This window comes from Hippocampus guttulatus, chromosome 14 (assembly GCF_054856545.1).
Source record: "Hippocampus guttulatus isolate MCC_2025c chromosome 14, RoL_Hgut_1.0, whole genome shotgun sequence".
Taxonomy (NCBI): domain Eukaryota; kingdom Metazoa; phylum Chordata; class Actinopteri; order Syngnathiformes; family Syngnathidae; genus Hippocampus; species Hippocampus guttulatus.
The window spans coordinates 12658368-12683108 of NC_141274.1; the positions used below are offsets into that span (position 1 = coordinate 12658368).

The 24741-nt window shown below is 43.1% G+C and overlaps 2 protein-coding genes across 5 annotated transcripts in view; both read right to left on the minus strand.

Moving 5' to 3' along the window:
• Positions 1–845: 845 nt before the first annotated feature.
• On the minus strand, positions 846–7418 carry kif2c (kinesin family member 2C). Of its 3 annotated transcripts, none has more exons than XM_086129071.1 (22): positions 7318–7418; positions 7127–7197; positions 6902–6996; positions 5953–6057; positions 5795–5843; positions 4664–4789; positions 4464–4583; positions 4003–4100; positions 3825–3920; positions 3671–3725; positions 3423–3585; positions 3192–3282; positions 3060–3123; positions 2891–2982; positions 2563–2705; positions 2060–2273; positions 1867–1977; positions 1650–1717; positions 1462–1540; positions 1285–1365; positions 1101–1212; positions 846–993 (listed from the first exon to the last, which is right to left on the minus strand). In XM_086129071.1, the coding sequence occupies exons 2-22, from the start codon at positions 7185–7187 to the stop codon at positions 935–937; spliced, it is 2082 nt and encodes a 693-aa protein (XP_085985197.1). In that variant the 5' UTR covers positions 7188–7197; positions 7318–7418; the 3' UTR covers positions 846–934. The 3 variants fall into 3 exon arrangements, with proteins under 3 accessions (XP_085985197.1, XP_085985199.1, XP_085985196.1); XM_086129073.1 differs by adding an exon at positions 5680–5709 and having other exon boundaries at positions 7127–7404; XM_086129070.1 differs by having other exon boundaries at positions 7127–7404.
• Positions 7419–18129: 10711 nt separating this feature from the next.
• The window catches only part of ptch2 (patched 2), a 33223-nt gene continuing 26611 nt past the window's right edge, over positions 18130–24741 (minus strand). For both annotated transcript variants that reach the window (XM_086129776.1, XM_086129775.1), the window contains 3 exons: positions 20526–20904; positions 19806–20319; positions 18130–19569 (listed from right to left, as the gene is read on the minus strand). In XM_086129776.1, coding sequence (XP_085985902.1) covers positions 19559–19569; positions 19806–20319; positions 20526–20904 — 904 coding nt within the window. In that variant the 3' untranslated portion in view covers positions 18130–19558. The remainder of the gene's footprint in view (positions 19570–19805; positions 20320–20525; positions 20905–24741) is intronic.

A 24741-nucleotide genomic window follows, 5' to 3' on the forward strand; every position in this document is an offset into this window, starting at 1 on the left:
TACTATTAAAGTCTAGTTTATTGTATTAAAACATGAAATATAATGCATAATTAACCAAACCTCATTAACTTTGTTTTACTTACCAGATGTGGAGTCTTGAGTTTATAACTGAATTTCTGGCATTTAATCCAACAGTCAAGGAGAGATGGTCTGACCAAGAGTGTGCGAGATACCGAATAAAGCCAACTCCCCAGGTTGGTTTGGGAATTGCTTTCAGATAAGTCCCAAACTGTATTCAATTGAAACACATCTCTACACCAAGAAAGACAGCCATGTTATTAGAGTATTGACTGTTCACATGAGGCCCCCACACAACTGTTCCCACTCTTTTCTTGAAATTATTTTCCAGGGCTCCTTCATCTGCCATAGTACGAGTCAAGTGCACAGCATCCAAATACATTTTCACCCCCAACCTTTGGAGAAGTGTTTTTTTGAAAGTCATATGGAAGCACTGGGCAGCAGAACTGTTGTGAAGGACTGTCCAATTTGATTGGTTGGTAGTGGCAAAAGGGGGCGCTATGCCAGCTCGAAACAGATGAAGCAGAAAAGTGTGATGAGCTCAATGTTGCCCATGAAAGGCAGCTGGAAACAGACATGCATGTCTGTTTTACCCATTTATGTTCACCCACAACGCAGAAAGAAGCAGGGGCAGGAAACATTTTACTCTTTTCCATGACTGGAAAATTGGTCAATCATATTGCAGGTTTAAAGGATGCGTTTGAACCCTGGCATAACGACCTGCTGGCCTTGAGGAGGCATCATCATGCAAACTCCCTCTTTCCAAATTTCCGGTCACGTCATCAAGAAACAGGCATAAAGTTCAGCAGTCAACAAGTCGAACAGTATCTTGTTAATTAAGGCCCACATTTTATTTAATACAACCGAGTAAAAATAAGAACAGGTAATTTCAGTGACAAACGATGAAATTTGTGACTCAATGGCCGAGTCGGGCCCTCTCCTCCACCAAAGCAGTACGCAACGACAGCAAGATTTCTGTGGGTGGGATTGAAGCAACACATGCATTAGTTAAATTTTTTTTTTTTTTTTAATCTCACGTTCTCCACTTGAGAATGAGTGAATTTCATGTGATTTGCACAAACCTCTTAACTTGGAGAACTGGGAGAAGTCGATGAGGTTGGGGAGAGCCGCCTCAATGTCAAATGAGGGCTCCTCCATGGACTCATATAGTTCTTTCACTCTTTGATGAATGCTCTTAAAGCATTAAAGATGATAATCATTTTCATGCCGATCGTCAAAATATGTTGCAAATTGAAGAAAGGCTACCTGAAGCTCTACGTAGACATTTTCCTCCAGGTCGGCCACATGGCTTAAGGCATCATACACTGTGGTGGCTGCAGCAGTGTCCTTCAACACAAATGACCATATTTAGTCCCAACATGTGTTTGAGCCATGAAAATCTTTGTCATGTCCACTTCAAAGCAACAAGATGAGCGTGCCGACCTCGTCTGAAGAGCAGTTTGCTGGTTCCTGTGTTTCGGCCTCTGCACTGGTTTTGGACTTGACATTCAGCTCCTTCACTCTTTTAATAAAAAAATAAAAAAAATTCTGGTTGAGCCAATTGAAGCAAGCAACATTCAAATCTTTCCAAGGAGACATTTTTGTCATTTGAGACCAAGTGGAAAGTGTACCTGTCGGCATAACGTAGTGTATTCATTGTGCATTCGCAAGAAGCCATTCCTGGTGACACCATTGCGATCTGATTCGGAGAAAAGCAAGATAGGCACAGTTGACATTTTTCTACGAAAAGGGCAATCAAATCACTAAACGGGTCACTAAATCAAGAGTTTGATTATTCTCTCGCACTTTGCAGTCACGGTTTTCTGTACGTCCAGAACGTTCACCTACCATGCAGGTTCTCGAATTCTCTCCAATGAAGGAATCTCGGAGGACCTTGGTTAAAGTGCTCATCCTGAAAGGAATGTGATCGCTGTTCATGCCCAACGAACGGATACACTCCTGCGATAAGGGTGGAATCAAACAAAATCATTTAACAACGGGTTCAAACGGCATGTCGTCAACTCCCGAGTTAAGATTGCACCTTGAGGGCCAGGAGGCTGCGGTTGATCTCGGCCGTCTCCACCAAGGTGGCGCGGTCGTTGCTGTTGACGTCGATGCCCCGCTCGTTGCCCGCCAAGTCGACCAGGGAGAACTTGCCGTGCAGCGTGGTGGCACGGTCGTTGCGTCTGAGGATGATCTGGAGGATGGCGTGGGAACGCGAGGAGTTGGCATTGGCCGAGGTCTGACCAAAAGTTCTGGAGAGGAGACAGGGAGGCAGACCCGTTGACTTTTGTAGTAGGGATGGGCGTCGCAATCAATTGAAAGGAGAAAATATATTTGGAAATTGTCTTTTTAAAAGGCTTGTTCAAGTACAGTAATGCTTATGATGAGGAATCAAAAAACAGTTCTCAGCTGTAAAGCAAGTAGTACCGAACAGATATGACAATTTCGTCGCATGTCACATACTCATTTTGATCTGTTCCGCATAAAACGGTGGATTTTTTTCCCCCCTGCTGTCATGGGAACCTTGAAATCATTTCATACCTGCTCGCGCTGCCCAGCTGTATCATCTTAATGACCTCGTCCGCTGAGGGCACGTGGACCTCCTTCAGATCCACCACCTGAACCTGCTGATGCTCGTCCTGCAGCACCCGCAGCATTGTCTTCTTATTCAGCAGGTCGTACACCTGCAGGCATCCAATAAATCACGCACCACACAAATACCTCAGACGGGGCAAACAATAGAACCAACCCATATATGAATGAGCCAGAACAAATGTGAGAAATAGGAGGAAGAACAAAAAGGACTGCGAATGAGTAAATGAGTAGCAGAGGAAAAAAAAAAAGGGCGCACACACACACTATGGCTTACTTTGCCATTGTAGATCTCAAAGAAGCTGACGTAAGCAGACAGATTCAGGTTGGCGTACTTCCTTTGACCGAGGTAGGCGAAAACATCCTGGGCTAAAAGAAACGTGCCGGGAAATTCAACAGGCATGAAATTGAAATGAACTTGGGATCTGTTGACCCGGAGTCCCCACCTGCTAAGGCGTAGATTCCCTTGGAGCAATTCTGCTGCTTCCCCGAGAAATCACCGCCCATGGTCTGTGCGAGCAGAAAACGAATCAAGCCACAGCACCACCTTTTCGCTCCTCGATCGGCAAGACACTCACATGAGTTTTCCCACTTCCTGTCTGCCCATAGGCGAAACATGTGGCCATGCCCCCTTCGAAGATGGACTGCACCAAAGGCTTTGCAGTGAACCTGGACAGCATACAGAGCGGTTGAGAAACACAATGCTGCAAGCTCAGACACATAATCCAAATGTGTGAGAATATTGTCTGGGTGTGTTGCTGCACCGTTTGTGTTCGAATCTATGCTGTCCTGAGGGCGCCTGACTTTACCTGTAGACCAAGTCATTGGTGGATGTCTCATCAAAAGAATAGTCGAACTGGAAGATCTGATTGTCCAAGTACTTGGTCAAGTCCACTTTTTGCTTTGGCTCGTGAACCAGCAGAGCGCCTCTCCCAGGCACGGAGACCACATCTATCTCCCTTCTATTCAGCTCTATTCCAGAGGAGACAAATGTTATTTCAGGCTTGGGAAAGGCATTACAGCTCCACTTTTGGCACCGGCGCGCCTTTGTACGCACCTTGTTTGTTCATTGGACGTTTGCGGATGCAAACACAAATCCTGTGAGGCTCAATCTTAAAATAAAACACAGAAGCAATTAAAAAAGCAAAGAATACAATACCATCATTAGAATTCTGATGTTTACTTCAGATAGTGTTCGAGTACAAACATACCGCATTGGTGACTGATAATGGGATGGTTTCCATCGTCTTGCGGAAGTCCTGCACCATTTCGTAGAATTGCTGGTTGGGTCGGGATGATTCTTTGAACTTGGAAAGTGAGCGCACAATGTCAAGGTTCATTGTACAGTGAAAACCACCGTTAAAGGTTTTCAGCGTACAAGTGACTAACCTTGCCCTTCTTGGTCTGCATTTCAGGGGGCTTGACAACATGAGACAGTCTTTTGTTGCTTTTGTTGAGTTCCTGGGGAGCCACAGATTTTCTTCGGCCTGAAGGATAAAGAGGGAAAGAATGTCATTACGATCCTCGATGCTACATATGGAAAGTGGACTAACTGCTTGCATACAAACACTGTGTGAAATTTCTCTTTTCACTTCATCGAGTGGACAATTTACATCGGAACCGATGCATGCGTGTTTATTCCGTTTGTGATAACATTACCGCTAGCAATGGTTTGGTTACAGAGCCCAAAAATGTATTCGCCAACTGAACCATTTGTGAACCGGGCCACAAAATAATAGCAGTGTGTTCGACTAAGTATATCTGCGGGTAATTTGAGATTGTAAATTGTTTCAATTTGCCCATGGTACAGATTATTAGGTGTTGTGTATTCTGACCAACAAGTAACTGACCTGAAGATTTAGGTGGAGCAGTCTTCACCGTTTCAACGTTTTCCTTTGTGACCTCGTGGACAAAAGGCACAGACGACGATGGTTTCGCCTCCCTCTTTCGTCGCAGCTCATTGGGATTTCCTACACGAGGTAAAAGAATGCATCAAAGTCCGTCAACTTGTTTGAGTGGTAATTTCAAGGTTAAGGGTTTTTCGACTAACCAGAGTTTGCGAGGGCTGCCGAAGTTGGAGGTTCACTGGGAATCGGCCCTAAAGCTCCTTCGGAAGACGACTCGCGGATGGAAATTTGAGCCTGGAACCGGTTTGTCTGTCTGACCTGAGACCGACCTACAATCGAAATTGAGAGAGAATTGCAGGTGCGGTGGACAGATCAGTCATAATATCGAAACAGCAATTCTTTGGGGGAAGTAATTTGAGTAAGTGACGCTCCATCTACCTTCAGTTTCATTCACCAATATTATTCATTCAGCCATAATCCCATAGTTCCCATAGTGACAAAAACAAACATCATCACTCAAAGAGATTAAAAATAATAATAAATTTGCCTTTTTGATTGCTTATATCCAAACCGTTGCGTCTTGTGAGTGTCTGCATGCCCATCGAGCGTGAAAAGAAAGCACCAAGTTCAAGTTCTTGCCCTTTGCTTATTTCTGAACATGTGACTGTGAGCGTGACCTGTTCCGAGGCAGCGGGGCTATTTACATAACCACTCCCACCGACAGAGTTCCCTTAACTTGCTAGGGAGGCTGAGAGACAATCCAGAGCTACTTTCAGGTGACAGCCGGACTGCAGGGAAGCACTATCATGTCAAAGACTTTAAAAAAAAAAAAGGGAAGCAGAATTAGTGTTAGCATAAAGTAATGAATAAATTAGCCTTTGCCATTAAATAAAAGCGATGCTAATTTACATAATTGCCCCTAATTTTGTGTCCTTTGTGCATTTTCACCAAAGAACATCAGACACTAACAACTTTTAAATTGTGCGGGTTGGGGAAAGATGAACAGCTCCCTTAAATTTGCAACGTAAGAGCGCATTGGTGTTGTGAAATCAGGAGCTGCTTGATAATCAACGCGATTCGCATCTTCTCATCAGTGAAACAAGCTACTATATGCGTGATCAGTGATGGTGGCCCTCTCCCAATAATACAACACCGCAATCCCACCGAGAGAGGCGTGACAAGAGTGATTTGAAGGACAGAGGGATGACGCATGCATTGCCTTCAGTCTTGTCTACGGATGGTGTGTGGGCTTTTGGAGAGAAGCACGGCATTAGGTGACAAGATCCACAACACACAATCGGACCAAGACAAACCAGCGGCTTTTATTTACGTACAGGCGGCCGGGCCAGGAATCCTGGATGAGCGCAGTCGACCCTCATATCTCTACGCAAGCAACAGATGAATATAAAGGTTATAGCAACACTGACAATGCATTTTCCTCCATTCTATGAGGTTGTGTGTATAAATATTAACGGTGCAAGTCAAAACTCACCTTGTCTGCAGGAAGAGTATGGGCTTTGTCCAAGGATTTGTTAAGGACGGACTGGATGTGGTCTTGTAGCTCTGGATTGAGTGTACAAAATTCTTCCAAATCCAGCTGGGAAAAAAAGCAACAAGGTGGTTCAGAAACATAAGGGCAAAGGTTATGTGGCTAGGTTATTGAAGTACTTCTACTTGAATACTTTTACTTTTCACTATTGCAAAAGAGATGTGCAATTTCTAGTCCTTACTTGGCAAAATAGGATTGTTACAAGAGACGCAACAATTAATCGATAAGTACTCTATCAAATTCTTCGAGTTTTTGAAAAATGCTGTATCAGTTTGGGAGGTTAACTCTTTAGAATTTCAGCCTCCCACCAGTAAATACTTTGTTCTTCATTTGTCCTCCAAAGCAAGCTATTTTTGTTCTTAAATTAAAATAAGACAATGGCAGACATTTTCTTTTATGTTGGAAAATGACCCAAATGTTTAGCCATTTTGTGACATGGTACAGACCAGTTAAACCACAAACTGGATCAGAATCAATTGCTGTTTCCACATTTTCTGCTCTGTCAATTCATCCTGTTTTTGAAGAAAGGGATGGAAATTTAAAAAATGATTCCTTAATCCAATGAATCAAGATAAGGGGCAAACAACAACAAATAACATCCTTTTTCATTGTGCCTCGTCTGCAAAATTGATATAAATATACAGTACTCTGTAATTCAGGAGTGTCCAAACTCAGTCGTCAAGGGGCCTCTGTCTTGCCTTTTTTCCCCATTTCTCTCTGCACCTGATTCAGAGCCTGCTGATGAGCCGATCCTTTGATTGAGGTGGTTCAGCAGGGAGCGATGGAAAACAGGCAGGACAGCAACCCTTGAGGACCGAGTTTGGACCCCCCTGCTGTCATTAATACCGGTTTTAACCGTTCACCATAATAAAAGTTGAATATTTTAACTGACCTCTTTGGCTCGATGGATCTCTTTCTCGATCCACTCCGCCATCACGGTGGACTTGACGGCGTCGACAGACTTCACAGTGGCTCGATGGACACGTCCTATGTAGGCACGTAACCAACAGGAGGGTCACCAAAAAAATAAAAATAAATAAAGCCAACGAACGACGGCTTAACACACAAAACGTAAAGCCAACAAACGACGGCGTCTTAAAGAACATTATGAACTCACCATCGCTGCGACTGATTTGAACTGAGAGTCCAACTAAGAGCCTGGACAATCTGGACTCCATTTTGACAACTCTGTAACGGCAGAATTTCCAAAGGTAGAGCGAGCGCGTCGTCGCCGCTATGTAATATTCCTTTCCCGTCGAATAAGCAAATGAATGTGTGACGGAGCCCTCCCCCCAGCGGTTTTCTTACTTTCTTTTTGTCTTAACTCACACTGACGTTTGCACAGCAAGTCCGTTTACTCTCTCCCACACACAAGTTCACTCAAAAAAAATACCAGCCAAGATTTGAACCGAATTTATTTCCGAGTTGTTTAACGATCTGATTGGTCGTCAGTGTTTGGCTTCTTCTTCCTCGTTGGAAAAACACGCGCTGTGCTTTAATTGCGTCATCTTGTGGCTATATGGAGAACTACAGTGTAATATCATAATAATAACCGAGATCCTGAGACGGATAAATGGTGTCAAAATATGAATAAGAATAAGAATAAGAATACAAATAAAAATAAGAATAAGTAAGTGGTAAATACCATAATAATATTTCAACATACACACTCTCTCACTGTCTGTCTGTCTGTCTGTCTGTCTCTTCTCTCCCCCGATTTTCTGAGTGATTTTTTTAAAAATTCGTTTTCAGATATAATCATCGAAATTAAAATGAAATAACACTTGAAACGCATCAGTCTGTGTTCAGACTCAGAAAACTTTATTTATTCCCGTGGGGCAATGAGTGTGTGTGTGTGTGTGTGTGTGTGTGTGTGTGGAGTGAATGTATGCATTACACTTTTTGAATAGTATGAATGAAATAAATCTACTTTTCCATGCGAGTCAAATTTTTTGACGGTATACACTGTATATATATGAGCCAAGGAGTCCATTTAACAGTCGGAAAATCTCACACTGCCAAAAACGTAAACTGAAATAATTTACTTCCGAACAGGTCTTCTTACTGTATTGTATGAGAGCACACATCATACCCACAAACACCTGCATTCCATGGCTCATTCCCCCATGACATCACTTTCCAAGGACAGCTGTAGAATGACCCATAATTCAGCTCAGCCTTGCCTTCAGCGTGGAAGGCTTCCCATTTCCCCTCTTATCTTGCAGCCCCCCCGCAGCCTAAACACTCTTTTTGTGTCCACACCCTTTCAGCCCTCCTGGTCACGAGACACAAGCAGGTATGTGTACACATTTCCCGCAAATGACGCTGACATACGGCATATCAAAGGTTTCATAAACAGCTTGGTGGGCCTTTCCCGCTCCCGCCCCTCAGCAAAGGATGAAAAATAAACAGATCTCTGTGGGCTCGGACCATTTGGTGGCTCTCGCCTGCGGATGACTGGGTGGCCCAAGGCTGCTCGGTGTGAGGCCTGGGATGGAGCCACAACTGTTTCCTGTGAGCTGCCCAACCCCCAGTGCCTCTCCACAACTGCCTTAGTGGGTGGCATTCCCCCCTGCCCGGAGGGCCCCCCCCCCAGGCCCCCACTCACCGACACACCCTGCCCTCCAGCCCCTCCCCCCTTCTCCACTAGCTCACAGCCGCTCACACTCCCCTAGTGGCCGTGCATGTAATTAAAAAGTTTTTGAAATCGTTTTTGCACTTTTTTTTTAAAGTGCCACCATCATAGTGAACATTACAAAACAGGAGTAAGCCTGAGTTCTAATAAAAAGCGTGAGGTTGTATTCCTAAAAAGTGTATTTAGCATTATTAACATATTTAATAATAACATATGAGGCATATTTAAAGGGTGAGCAGTTTTACTTTGTGGTTGTTTTAATTGGTCTATGAACTAAACTTGGGTGTCACGGGGTTTAACTGGTTAGCACGTCAGCCTCACAGTGCAGAAGTGCAGGGTTCGATTCCGGCTCCGGCTTTCCTGTGTGGAGTTTGCATGTTCCCCTCTTGTCTGCGTGGGGTTTTCTCTGGGTACTCCAGTTTCCTCCCATCTTAATAGAGCACTCTAAATTGTCCCTCAGTGTGAGTGTGAGTGCGAGTGGTTGTTCGTCTATGTGTGCCGTGCGATTGTCTAGCGACACCTTGTCTTACTTCCCGAAGAGAGCTGGGATAGGCTCCACCCCGCCCGCGACCCTCGTGAGGATAAGTGGATTAGAACATAGATGGATGGATTGATGAACTGAACCTCTCTTCATATTTCTATACTATACTTTTATGGCAGTTAAGAATGTTAATATTTACTGAAAACAATTGCTGCACTACATTTTTCAAGTCATCTGGGCGAGACTCCAGCTCACCTGTGACCTTGAACTGGAGCAGCAGTATAAAACATGGATAAACATATGGGTCTGAAAGCTCAGAAAAGTGGGTGGGGGGTGGAGAGTTGGGAATGCATCTGGCACACATGTGCCAAAGTTAACAGATACCCGGATTTCCTGGAAGGAAGCAATCATTTAGATCCTTGATCTCAGCAGAGATTACCTTAATTAAGCCGACAGCAATTGAGAGTTCCTTTTACACTACATTTTAAAAAATGCCGTTTTCCCCTGAGCTGTGGTTCTGCATGGATGGCACTAACATGGAATGGGGGGGGGGGGGCAAAGTTGCCCGGCCAGATTCCCGCCTATGGAGATATGCTCGGAGTGGTGAGATGTGTGGTGTTTAACAGCTGACATTCACTTATCAAAGCTATCCAACGAAGAATTTTATACGTGTTGGCATTTCGGTAGTGAGCATCACAGTGGCGCACGTGAGTGAAAAAAAAATCATTCACATATGCGGGTGCGTTTAACTTGTGTGTATGACAATGATTCACTTGGGTAGATGAGAATGTTTCAGTCATGTGTGTGTGTGTGTGTGTGTGTGTGTGTGAGGGCGTTCAGGATATGAGTGAAGTAAATTTCAGTTGTGGTGTTTGAGCATTTCAATAATGTGTGAGAGTGTTTCAGTTGCTCATGCGAGAGAACATCTAAGTCGTGGTTGTGATCGCTTTCGGATGCTATCTCATACAAAAGGACCCGCCCTTAAATCTGATCAACCTCATTGAATCTCACAGTCTGCACCCTACTTGCAGCCTCATTAGCGTCTGCGTATTAGCCACGTGTGTTGCCGTGACGATCAGGTGGGACATCAACCGACTGCCAAATAAGCATGCTATTAGTGTCAGTCGAACCATCCAGCATGTGTTTTCACTTCAACCCCCAAAGATGAAAAAAAGCTCGCAAGTCTCCAGGTTTGAATTTCCGAGCGGACGACCTAATGACATCCAGTCTACTGTACGACTCGTGCTGACAAGATTTGAGAAGTAATCTTGCTAATGATCATACCGGGGAAGGAATGCGATGATTGGAAAAGAAGCAGCAGAAGTGTTAAGGCTGGTGAGTTTGACGTGATGGAAGGCCGGGTGAGGGGAGGGGGGGACTCTTGTATCTGTTGGCCCTGAATCTGTTTGACTGCTTTTTTCCATCTGTGAAAAGCATTTTTTCCCCCACTCAATGTAAAGAAAATTGGCCAAGGCCATGGCTCTGTTCCGCTTTGCAGACTAAATAAACACACATGCATATATTTCGTAAGCTCAACAAACTGACACACCACCCAGGAAGCTGGACGCCTGCACAGAAGGCCTGAAAAAGACATTTACCCACTTCAGGAAAATTTGAGTTTGGCCATTTTAGGCCAATTACAGTTAACTTGCACTTGTGAATTATAAAGAAATGCAAATGAGACAAATTGAATTGAAAAAAAGTGTACACATTTTATGAAAAGGTGAAGTCAAGTCAAAAATGTTCTTTACAATATTACTGTGCCGCATTTAGACGAAACAGCGTTCTGATTAATATCGCTTTTGTGGAATATGAATTGTAGCAAAATGGCCGCCTTTTCAGGTGGATAAAAACGAGTGGATTTTTCTGCTTAATTCATATCCATCCATCCACCCAAATTAAAAATTCATAGTATTAATAATTCTTTCAAGATCATTCACTCACAGTTTACTCTCTCAGGTGCTAAATACAACAAAAATATTTTAAAATGGTAATACTTTAGCATGGTTTGTTTACACACCATTTCATCCCTCACACATGAGCAGACTCCGCAGTCGGCCCGAGCTCACTCCCAGACACTCATTGGTAAAAAAATCGAAAATGTTTTTTTAAATCGTCCATCTATATCCCGGATTTTCACACATGTATCTGGAATATATCCTATTCCTTACCAAAGTATTCAGTTCACATATTAAATATGTGTCAAAGAAGGGTATGAAAAAGAAAATGGTGTCCGCAAGTGACTGTGTACAGTGTTTGTTTACAAAGCGACTTTGCCAACTATTGGCCTGGCATGCATATTACAGTGTTTTAGGTTTACTTTGGCGGCATCTGAAACTTTTCAAAAAGTACATTTGTTTTTATCAACCAGCAGGGGGAAGTGATGCTACAGAGAGGTGAGTAACTTGCCTGACTGAAAAAAAAAAATATATATATATATATACAGTGTATATATATATATATATATATATATAGTGAATTTGAACAGCAGGGTCGGCCTACTCCCTAAAGTATCCTTTTTTAGACCGAAGCGGATCATTGGAGGCTCTTTGTTGATTTATTGATTCATGACTGAACTCAGTGTGTGTCCAAGCAGCCAAACCGAGCAAATACAGCCGCACGCCTGGAACCTTCTCTCATTAGAGGACATTAGTATTGGCGGCGGACCCTGAAACGCTCCCATTTTGCTTCCAAGAGCATCATTAGAGAAAAGCTGCCATACAGACTAAACTTACTCTTCAAACACATCAGTTTCAACAAGAAGCCTGTTCACCTTTTGAGCTCGGCCATCGAAACTCCCTGGCAAGCCGGTGGCCACCTACTGTAAGTTTGCCCAGCTGGCAAATATGACCCTGTTTCTTCAGGTCTAATTTTGTTTATTTATTAGGTCTGCGCAGCGAAAATGTGGTAAGAGTAGCACACGCAGCTGCACGGCACCACAGGGAAGTCCTGTGTGCTCTCCTCTGGCAGCAACAATTTAACATCCAAACTATTTATTTATGACATTAATAAAATAACTTTACTACGGAAGACGGGAGAACTGCTCGTTAGTCTTTTGTTTACATTATGTTAGACTTCCTCACAGCTTTAATTACATAGCAATAAAAAAAATATCAAAAATATCAAATTGAACGATATTGTTGCTTGTAATATTTTGGTTCCCATTCTATTTGGAGTATTATCGAGTAATTCAAATGCATTTCTACCCATGAAATATGCTAAATAGTGTGCTATGGCAAGCTTTTGTAGGAACTCTGAAGCGAGTGCCAACTGGAGCCGCAAAATAAATATAGCATTAACATGCGCCAGTGTGTGTTTTTTAAGTTAATTCTTGAAAGGCATGGCGATAACATTTTTACTCCCTCCTTTTTTTATTATTGACCACAGCACATCTGTTTGCCTGCATAGTGATAGGTGCAACATGTGGCCACCAAAAACTTCACCGACATTATAGCCCCCCCCCCCCCACCCCCCTTCCCACCACACCACAGTGATGGGAGGCATATGTGACTAAAATTTAAAAATAAAAAAAAATCGAGTATGGCCATATCAAGGTTTCACTCAAGTGATGATAAATAGTTTCATATTAGATTGTTTATTATTCACTCGTCTTAAAGCGCCTTCTCTCCAAGCGGATTTTACAAACTTGGTGGGACCATATTTATGACTGTTGCGGTTCTTTTTAAAAGTTAGAAATGACATCATAAACAAGCGGAGATTGAATTTGTTGTGTTGAAACATATGCCAGACTCATTAAATCCGAATAGCGTCTCAATAATGGCTTACAGAACGTGGCTATATTGTAAGATATCGAAAAAAATCCATTTCTTGTTCTTATTAGAGTCACTGGTGAACTGGAGCCTAACCCAGCTGACTTTGAGCAGGAGGCGGGCTACACCCTGAACTGGTCGCCAGTGACATGTTCTGAGCTGTCGCTGGATAAATGTTTTGGCTTTGTGTTGCAAGCAAACATTTACAAGCTTTTTTGGGAGGCTGGAGCGGATTAAATTTAATAGTTCAATAGGGAAAATTGATTTGATATCCAAATATATTGAATTACAAGACACAAGCCATAAATTAATCTGTATTAACAGCTTCAGTTAGTCAGATCATAGTCTTGTCTTGCTTCCATCTGAATAGTTTAGACTTCTCGTCCAGAGAGTGCCCAAGTGTTTTGGTTCAAGTGAGCACGAGGAACAAAAGAAGCCACACTCTGAGCGTCAAAGAGCATTTTTGGTTTGTCATCAAAGATGGCTCCACCGCTCACACACAGTGACACACACACACACACACACAAACATGACGTGAGTGTGTGTCACATGTGAAGAAGTGTCGAGACAAACGAAAACGCACACTGACGCATGGTGTCAATTACTTTTTGCTGCCTGCCGTGGCCCAGTCCACCTCCTCTTTCTCTTCCTCCTCCTCCTCACCACATGAAATGCGTGTGTGCCAGCCTAGCACAGAGCCTTCATTAGCTTTTACTAGCCCACTTGGATGTGTTTAGCTTTGCTCTCCACCGCCACACACACACTCCCCTCTGTCTGTGCGTGTGTGTGTTTCTGACTTGTCTAATTACCATCCCCCGCCTTCCCTTCTCCTTTTTTGTCTTCATCGACCCCCTCCATATTATTACACTGCGGCTGCAATTTAAACTTTAGTAACACTTACAGACCCACGGACTGTTAAGGGCACGCAGTGGTGTTTTGCGGGCCGTCAGGGACATACGATAATACGGAATTACCTCTCACTCAAGATGGATGAGTATCGATACATTGCTGAAGGATGCCGATACCAGCCACTGATACTTAAGGCCCTCCAAAAATATGACATTGAATGTGCTGATATTCAATCTGATTTGCTGATATAATTGTTTTGTTTTTTTTGTTTTTTTCTTTGCCTTATGTTTCGGTGCTTGGTATTGGCAGCCTCCATGAGTAACCGTTACCTTAAAATGATGCCTCGATACTGATACTGGTACTCACGACTCACCCATTCTCAACCACTGGTAAATTGTTCTTATCACTCATATACTCAACTAAAATGCTCTCCCACTAACGAAACATTACTGAAATGTTCTCACACACACACACGACTGAAACACTCACACGTAGACAAATTGAAATGCTCTGACACACTACAGACATGTTTTTGCTCAAGCATGAAACTAAAACAATCTCACACACATTTTTTTTTTTGGCAGCCTTCTGAAAAGCTCTCACACACCACTGAGGATTTTGGCTCACCTTCACAACCGAAACACACACCACAGAAATTCGCTCCTACCCACCAATAAAATGCTTGTACACACGACTAAAACACTCAAACACTACTGAAACACTCATGAACACATTACCTCCATTTTGTCCGCTTACACACACGCACCTAAAAGACTCACATTTTTTCACTCACTCACTAATTAAAAGGTCACACACCAGACTGAAATACACATTGAAAATGGCCAAGGTGTTTCAGTAGTGTCTGAGAGCGCTTTGGTAGTGTGCATGAGAGTATTTCAGAAGTGGGAGTGATATCTAATCTTGAATTTTGAATTGTTCTCTCTCTCTCTCTCTCATATCCAGCGTCAGGTCTGGCCCTCGGAGTGTTATGGTTTGAACTAAACAAAGCGCTTCAAAACACTGAGGCCCTCTCATAGTTAGATTCTTCTGTAAACAGCCATGCACAGAATGAATCAATTAAAAGGGCATTACACCGCTTCCTGTTTATTTTAAAACATGTTTACTCTGCACCGGCCCTCCTGCCTGTCTACATGATTGCTGGATTCCTCCTCCTCCTCCTTCTTCTTCTCCTTGCAGCCAAGGAATATCCACACGCGCACACATACGTATGCGTAAGATGTCAATTACAAACACATCTGTTATGCTGGTTTCAGTATATATTGATTTCACTCCTTCCTCTGATGATTAGACGAGCTTGCAAGAGTGCAATCACAAGAGCGGAAAAACAAACAAGGGAATTTTATGATTGAGCGGGAGAAGGTGTCAAATCAAAAAGAGCAGAAAAGTTGAGCTGGAATGTGATGAAGAAAGACTGAAAAAGCCGCAACGTTGACAGTCATCGCACATACGAACAAACGTTTGCCATGGCAGAGAAAATATTTGACATTAGAAAAGCATATTTTGAACATATTTTGCGTTAGAGAAACGATTCTGGTACGTCACCAAATAAAAATGTCACCAAAAGTCAATACAGTACATAATTTGATTATTCACCCTAAGCCCTCTAGTGGAATAACATCTAACTCCTTTGCCTGTCACTATACATCGCTGGCATAGATTGAACAAAGTTCAATTATTTGTTGCAAGTAAATCATTTTTGGACCAACTAATGAGATTTGATCATTTTTTTTCCCTCGGCACACCTGATGATTTCTCACCACACACTAGTTTGTAATCAGTCAAAAGCAGTGATTCCTATCATAATTGATTTATGGCTTTAAATTAAATTTATTTGGTATGAAAATCATTCTTTGTTTACTGTAAGTCATGTAATGAAAAAAATTCCGTTTCAACTAAATTACTGACCATACATACATACATAGATCATCAACATTCGCACGGTCAACATTAGCACGGTCCAGGCTCTAATTTATCTTTGTTTGAATTAGCTATTTATAAATCAATATTACCAAAGTCATAATTAGTTCATTATTAATCAGCTTTTTTCTACAAGAGTGGTGGGGGCGGGCAAAACGGATGTTTTAATCAGTAAAATTAATGTGTACTGACTTTTTGACTGTTGCCGCAAGCTAAGGTCGCTCTTTACGACGTTAGCATCACACAACACTTTGGTTTTGATTTACCAAAGCGCTAGCCATCAGGAAAAAGAATTGAACAAAAATGAAGTCATACTTTCTAATCAATGAAATTAATTTATTCATACTCGACGGGAAAACTGTTAAATGAGAATACCCGATATGTCACCCTCAAGTCTGCTCTCCTTCCAATTCCGACATTCTTCTTCTTTCGTGCTGCTTGCTCGGTGCAAAAAAATATACAAGCACACAAACACTGCTGCAATGTCTTTCAACACACTCCTAACCACACACTTTTCTTTACTAATCAGCCCTATTGAATTCAGCCAACAATGGCGGCCCATCCAGGCCACCCACTTAGCGGTGCGCACACGCACACTCACGACATCAACAGATCACAAGTTCGCTCTTTTGTTCACCTCACCTTCACAACGTCAGGTCAGCAGTGTTATCTGCAATATCCCCCCCCCCCCCCCCACACACATGCTTTATGTTGTGACATGATGTATTGTGTGACAACAGAAAAGAAAAGCACATGCATTTTAGATTAACGTATTTAAGGAAGGAAAGAAGGTATGAAGTGAGGGTGGATGATGGTATGAAAAGTAGGGAAATAAGGCTAGACGGAAGGGAAAAAAAGGGAAGCAAAGATGCAAGCAAGGAATGAAGGATGATGCAATGAAGGAAGCAAGCACAGATTTGATCTAGTGTAGAAAAGGAATGCAAGGAAGTAAGGATGAAGAAAAAATAGAGGGAAGGTAGAAAGGATGGATGACAGATGGGAAGATGGAAGGAAGGAAACAAGAATTCTATGAAGAAAAGCAAGGAAGGAAGGGATCAAGGATGGATGTAAGGACTCAAGGAGGGCACAAAACAAGAAGATGGAGGGGAGGGATGCCATGTTGCGTGATGGTGGTGAAACCAAAAAGCAGGAGAAGTAGGCTGTACTGAACCAAATGTATGAAAAAAAAAACTTGATGTGGTACACTGGAAAAACTAAATTAAAAACACAAGAAACCAAAAGTAACAAAACAAAAACCAAATGGCAAACAAAACAACGTGACAGCAACAGAAACAAAGAAAAAAACTCAAAGAAAGGCATAAATGTCTTGATGTGTTTTCACAGTTTGAAAAACAAGACTGGCACCTCAAGGCAGACATATTGGGACTAGCTGGGGCAGAACCAAATCCTGTACCAATATCAAACGTTTGCTCGCTTCAATAATGTGTCGTGTTTGAGGTTTCTTTCAAGCGTCAGATGATGACGAGGACGCTATCAGATGCAGACAAATGTGCTGCTGTTGTATGAGGAGGACAGGAATTTACAGTCTCAACCTTTCATCTACACAGGTGGGCCCCGTGTGTGTGTGTGTGTGTGTGTGTGTGCGAGCACATGCTTGTGTATTTATGTGTGAGGAAGGAAAGAATGAAGAGGTCTGTGGATGGTTCGAATTTAGGCTGATTGCGTTTGTTTGTTCCCATTGCGGAGGGTCTCAAGTGAGACATTGCGAATAAACATCAAGAATGAAAGGTTGTCAAACAAAAAGTGAGGCAATTTGCACATTTAAACGCTTGACACAAACTGTTTCACTGGCTTTTGTAAGTGAGTCAAATTGTTTTTTCAACCCCTTCCAGTCTAATACGAACATTTTTTTCTGAACTGAAGATAAAGTTTTCAAGCAGCCAACCCCATTTTTTGACGATATCGGTGAATTTCAGCTCAACAAACTTGAAATGAGAATAAACGAAATATAGATCTATCTCAACGGCTCTGATCGCTAGCTGCAATAGGAGACCGCTAACAACCTCCTGTGATACACATCATGCGCCACCTTAAAAGGTGACCTACTTTTCTTTTTTATTAAAACGCAAAAACCGACAAAGTCCAAACAGAAAACGCTGGTCACCAAGATCGAACAAAAAGGAGCTAGCAAAAGTCAAGGTAATCGTTACGGAGAGAATATAAACGTAACGAGCAAGAGGCCAACTACACGAAACAAAGCAAGAGCCCAGACAAAAATAATATCAATACTTACAAACAAGGAACTAGAGAGGTCTGGAAAACCACACTTGAGCATAAGCAGCAAACAAAGTCAATAATACGACGAAGAAAGACAGAAAGTCTTAAAATGCAAGGCTTGATTATGACAGGAAACAGGTGGGCAGGGGCGGAGGGAAACGCCCTTCACCCCCAGCTGGAGCTGAAACAAAATCAAACACAGACAGCCATGACACAAATAAATTTTTAATTGAATTTATTTTTTTTTGTTAGTTCATTTTCTAGAGCAGATGAGAGAACATAGCGGTCACACAAGGGGGTTTTCTTGAGCATAGTTTCCAGAAGTCACAGTGTTTTAGACATGGACAATGACAAAGGAGGGGCTATGAAGGAAGAAACAAGGTGTAAAAGTGACACCTTCATGCTGCTCAACAACTGCCCCAACACAACAACAACAATAATCATGAGCTCCCTCTTTCCTAAATACACACGAAAAAAAAAAAATCAAACTCAGCAACAAATAGATATATTTATATATAATATATATTTACTCTTTAAAAATAGAACTTCAATCTAAATACTAACATCTGTACAAACTACAAAAATAAAATCTTAATATAAATAATTTATATGGCATGACATTAACTTTTTTTTTTTAAACTATGAACAATGCACGAGCTTCCCCTCAACCTCCCTCTCAACTTCTCCAACCGAAGGTGGTTATATAGGGTGACATTTTTTTCCACAACTGCACAGTAGCTACTCAACACTTTTTTTCTTTTCTTGTTTAAAAAAAAAAAGTAACGTAAATAAACCAAAGCTGCCACTTGAAAGACATAGAAAAGATCTTCCCTGCAAATGGCACTGGCAGTGACGAGACCATTTCTGTAATGTACGAACTGCGGAGGAAATAAAGTGGAAAAACAACAACAATAACAACAACAACTGAGCGGCTGTCAAATGTCAATAATAGCTTATAAGTAACTCCATTGGGGTAACAAATTATTTAAAAGACTCCCTTATAGTTCCCATTGTGTTAAATAACAAAACCTTCAAGTAGACAAAACTGCAAAGGACTTAATACTGAACTCTGGATGCTGCATTGACAATAACGATGAAGGCACATTGTTAAGAAATCTGTTTGATCTCACAGTACAATCTATTGTGTATGCGTGCGTGCGTGTGTGTGTGTGTGTGTGTGTGTGTGTGTGGCATGAAGGGGGAGGAAGAGGGGATACTGCATTTTTTTAAGGCAAATCACTTAAAATGACTTTGTGTAGCAGCAAAAAAAAAAAAAAAATCGTACGGTAATAATACAAATACAAATAAAACACTGACCATGTATGTTCAATAACCTAATATCTTAATAGGATCTCACTCTGTGTGGACACTTTGTACATATAGCACATTATTCTTCTCATTCTATACACTATGCAGGGAGCCCAGGAAACAAAACAAAACCCCCCTGCAAAAAAAAAAAATTACACGAGTATACCCAACGTTATACAGTGCTCTTTTAAATAGCTTCCCTCTTTTCTTGTATTAAAATATATACTCATAGATTTACATATTGTCCTTCAAATAAATCCTATGTGGCGTCTATGTACAATTTCCAGAGGACGGGTGTGCGGAGGAGTCTGACACTCTGGTCGCCTGGATTCAGGACCCGCCTGAAAAACATGAGAGAAGAGTGAATTACATTTGCGAAAAGGTCTTTGCTCACCATCTATGCCGGTGATGTATATTGACAGGCAGAACAATGAAAAGTTCTACCACTAGATGGCAGAAGGTACATAAATTATCCACGCAGTCAGTTTTGGTGACGTTTTCCTTCAGTGGTGTTTTGCGAGATTTTTCTGGAGTGTAATATATGTGCCACGGCTCCAAAGGAAAAAAAAAATCTCACCATGTCTGGTCTGTTGCGTCATCTGATCCTGTGGACATTCCGCATCCTGCAGCTCTAAAGAGTCTCTCTTGCACGAGTAAAACTTAGTCCTCTTAGTGGCCTCAAAACAGTCCGATTCAGTGTCCGTGTCGAAGCCTTCGTGCATGTAGCCCTGAAATGTCGATCCCGGCAGGGTCGGATGCACGGCCACCGTCACGGAGGCTGTGGCCGTCACCATGGTGACGGGCCCACCGGCTACGGAATTGCCATAGTTGGCTGGCCCTTTAGTCCTGTTTGGCTGAGGCCCTCGACCGCTCTGTAGCCTGGGGCCACTCTGGTAAGTCCGCCAATGCTGGTGAGCTTTGTCTCCAGGTAAGTTTTGTGGTCTTGGCTGCTGCTGCTGCTGCTGCTGCTGCTGGTCCCTCTTGGGTCCATCCCAGCATGTCACCTGAGAGCTCAATGGCGACTGAGCATTATGGGACGAGTCATTTGACGGTTCTATCCGTGCTCCGGTTTCCCTCGGTGGCCTCACCACCTATCACAGAAAATACAACTTTTAACGAAAGATTTTCCAAATATTTTTCAGCCACCGTAACAATGGTACCATGATCAAATTTCAAGGTTTCAGAACGTCGCACGAGGAATATCATACAAAGTTTCATAGATGTCCTGAATTTGATTAACCGAAGTTGGAATGATAATAACAAATGATCGAGGGTATGTGTGTGTCATCATGCGTACCGTGAGTTTCGGGAAGCTGGGATTCTTGCTGGCTTCCAGCAGAATGTGCGAGGTCGCCGGCGGCACACTGTACGCGCTGCGGTCGCAGTACTTGTAATCCTCCTCACCGATCCCCGACGTGCTCGTCATCTCTGAGTAATATTCCGAGTCGGATGTCTCGGAGAAAGCCCAGCGGGGGTCGTGGTGGTCCGCGAAGTAACCGTGGTGACCCATAGGCGGAGGGAGAGGCGGCTCGGGCGAAGGCGCTGCCGGGCAGCTGCCGTCGTCGGGCACCGGCTGCTCGGCAGGGGGGCCCAGCATGGAGAGGAGGACCGGGAGCAGGACCAAGCCGTTAAGCATTCCCAGAACGGTCAGGATGGCCAGCACGGCAAAGAAATACCTGAGGAGGCAAGAGGTGAGGGACATTAAAGCAGGATATACACGCACCGATATTCGGGATTACTCAATCTCGACAAAGACTAGCATGTGCAACCACAATGGTACAAAGCACTAGTTACCAAATAAGCTAACAATTAGCCTAGCCTTGTCCATTCTCCTACTCTTCGTCTACACTGTGGCACACTGCTGCCCCTCGCAGGTCAGTGTTATTACAACACCAGACAGCTGGTTCTGGGGAGGAGCCTTGCGGTTGTTGGTGGAGGTGAGGTGAGTGTGTGGTGTGTTGATCATCAAGAGTACACCACACATGATCAGAACCGCAAACACTGACTAATTTTATTTCCTTGTCCTTTGTGGGGTCGCTCACAACTTAAAAATCAGTCCAGGCAGTAAATTGTCAGCTTTATTCTGCAGTGCGATGAGGGAAAGGAAGGGAGCAGGAAGAAGTCAAAGGGGAGCCTGCTCAGTGTTTGTGTATCAAAGGCAAAGGATGAGAGGGGGGCAAATCTGATTCCTTCTCAAAACACCCTTTGATGCCGCCGTGGCTGATGCTACAAGAACACTTCCACTTCCGTCCGCGCTCTGTTGTGCGTTTCTATTTTTTTTTTTTGTGTGTTGCGTGCGTCGAGGCAGGGCTAACGGAGGGAGGGCGGGGGTGCGCACGCCACAAGAAAGAACTCCAGAGAAAATTAGAGAGGAGATCACTTAAATACTAGCAGAAAGTAGAAAGCGAGAGAGAGTATGTGGAAACAAGCTATGAACATTATTGATATTTACCATCCTGTTCTCTGAGGGTCATACTACATTTCCATCCAGTTTGTTTGTCCTTACTGGAGTTGCAGGTACCACCAGCCAATCACAAGGGTCTTACAATACAAACAACCATTCACACACAAATTTACACCAATGGAATTTAGAGTCTAGTTTGTGAAATGTGTCCATCTACCCATTTTCTATGCCATTGGAGTGAGTCTTACATCCTTACATCTGAAGTTTTGGCCTAGTTTCCTGCAGCTTCTCCTCTATTCGAAGGCATCTACCTCAATTTCACTAAACGGACTCTCATGCTGTTTTAGCTAACAAATGGACTGGACTTGTTTGCTATGTTTTTAGAATTGCATTTCAATGCTCGCGCAAGTCGCATAACCCGTGAGGTCCCCCCGCACACACATACATTAAAAGAGCACACAACCAGAAATCTTTCGAGTGCTTTGCGGCGATGCTTATTCAAAGCCAAGCTGACATCACATGTCACGTGCTGTGTCATCAGGCCTCCTAATAAAAATGTCTTCGGAACGAGTAGGCAAGGGAGGCACATGCGGAACGGTGAGACCGAGCTGAGCCAGCGCGAGAGCGACGTCAGCGGGGACCTCCAACGGCGTCTCGCTCTTCGGAATTCTGTTGTTTAGCTAAACTTTAATCTCTTCCATTTGCCGTCTGGGTCTGGGGAGTCATGAGTGAGAATGAGGGCAGGGGGGTGTTTACATGTATGTGGGATCAGTGTGTGTGTGTGTGTATATACACGCGCCGGCTACGGACTGAATGTGCCGAATTAGGCGTGCTGTTTACTCAGTGTATTACAAGGCCAGGAGATGTTTACCGCAGTTTATTTACCCTCCTCTGGCTAGTCAGCTCCAGCCCTGCCCCATCCGCCGAACCACAAGACCTCCAACAAAGATACCCGGACCAATTTGTCTCACTTCTCGAAAAGAAACGCAAACAATAGTGTTCTGCCATTTTTTTAAAAAATGAGTTAGGACAGTATTCAAGCAAATACGAAACAAGGGGGTAGAAACGCTGAGCTCCAGTTATAGTCGTTGTTCTCACCGCGTGGAAAGAATATCTCCCTGGAAGTATTGTTGTATGCTCCATTTTGTATGTGTTTCTGCTCAGGTCAGATGTAAGGTATTTGAAAGTTTCCCATCATACCTATGCTAATTTCCCTTAGCCTGTCTATGGTGTTTCCCATTATATGTTAGCATGAAGCTAGTAGGCTTTCCCTCGACAGAATTACAGTTTGGTTGTTTCAATTTCCAATGCTTGATTCTCTTTTGTTTTGTGTCGATTTTACAGTGAACGTCAACTGTGAGTGACAAATAAACAGCTCTGCCTCCTATTTGGAGAACTAATTAAAAAGTGTGTTGTTTGAATACTGTATGTCTAAATATGTTTAAAACGTGGTAGCGGCAAGAAATGTTCTCTCAATATTGCGGCTTTTCCCCCTATGCATCTGGAGCGTGATAAGTGGGGCTACAGTGTACATGTATACACATTTTCCTCTCCATCTGGATGCAAGGAGGCCAACCTCCGAGCACATCTCCTCCTTTCTTCTCTCTCGTCCCTCCCTTGCCTTCCTTTCTGCAGAAAAACTGTGCTTTTTATGTCAAGGAGGCCCCCGCTTGCAGTCTGTGAGCTCAAGGTTGTGGTTTTGGATTCTGGGCCGGAGACCACATTCAACTGAAAAACATTGAGCTATTTGCCTTCTTTTTTCCCCACTCTGACCATGAAACACTGGTAGAAAACGGGTGCACGCACACAAACGCAGGGCGTCCATGTCTGTTGGTGGCCCAAGCACAATCAAATCTAATTTAGCCCACTCCTTTTTTTTTTTAAACTATGGCACCCAATACGAAGGTGGGGAGCACCGAACAGATGATCGGAATTTTTCCAGATTCCCGTGTATGCGTGTGCGTGAGTGTGTGTGTGTCTGAGAAGGAGAGACACCACCCAGTGGGTAGGAGAACACTATGCATGTTTACGAGCAGCTGCTAACACACCCTTGATGTTTTCCCCATTTGTTGTGTGTTTTGAGGTCGGAGAGATGGATGCATGTGCGTGTGTGTGTGTGTGTGTGTGTGTGTGTGTGTGTGTGTGTGTGTGTGTGTGTTCAGAGTGACAGAACCAGGTGCATGTTTGTTGCTGTGTCTCTGTATGTGTGAGTGCGTAAATAGGGGTAGAACATTGCCACCCGCATGCTAAACCGACCCCCCACAAGGCCTCCTACCGAGAGAGGGGGGAGGCAAGACAACTGTGGCTCAACACCACACCGACGTCAAACGAAACAATCTCTGAAGGTAAACACACGGATGGTGTCGCACACACAGTAGCAGATGCACACCAGTGGTGGGAAGTCGCAAAGTATTTGTCCAGTAACAGATTGTTCGGGTATGTACTGTGCTTAAGTATTTATTTTTATGATGACTTTTTACTTTTGCTCCTTACGTTTGGGAAAAAAATAAACCCCGAAGCTTGGTGCGTTTTTTAACATCTTTTCATTATTAATCCTTTCAGGTAGAGCGGTTACTACAGTGGACAGCTTATCAGGTTATCAATATTTGCGCATGAAAGGGTTCATTTCGAAGCATCAGCAAAGCAAGCTTGAGCATCTTTTTCAAATCACCACACAGAATAGTGGTTTTAACAAACCCGTCAATTTGAATGCTGAAAAAAAAAAGGCACCGCGTTTATCAAATGAGGCTGCGCTGAAAAATGGATGCAAGTTCGTCGAACATCTCTCTCATGCCTGCCGATTCCGACAAGTGTGGAATGCTGGACTATACTCCACTCGCTCGCTCACCAGTTAATAGGCTTTGGCCTAGTCATCATAACTGAGTAAATAACAATTGCGCTGGATAACCTCTGATGTGAATGAAAGCAATGACGTTCTTTTATGGCGGTGGAGGGACGCCAAAGTGCATCACAGAGTGTCATTTTAGCCACTGCCTTCCCAAAAATCAGGAAAACTGAAACGCCATCAAACTCTTTGCACATGTTTTCGGCAATTATCTTCAAACACGTTAAGTATAATATTTTTTGAAAAAAAATTCCGAATTCACTT

Excerpts from the sequence above, each read along its gene's own strand:
- kif2c (XM_086129073.1), bottom strand. The coding sequence starts at position 7,187 with ATGGAGTCCAGATTGTCCAGGCTCTTAGTTGGACTCTCAGTTCAAATC. Across the intron at positions 5,710-5,794 it reads GATTCCTGGCCCGGCCGCCT|CCCACACACCATCCGTAGAC; the intron begins GTACGTAAATAA and ends TCTCTCCAAAAG. Across the intron at positions 4,584-4,663 it reads GGCAGCCCTCGCAAACTCTG|GAAATCCCAATGAGCTGCGA; the intron begins GTTAGTCGAAAA and ends TACCTCGTGTAG.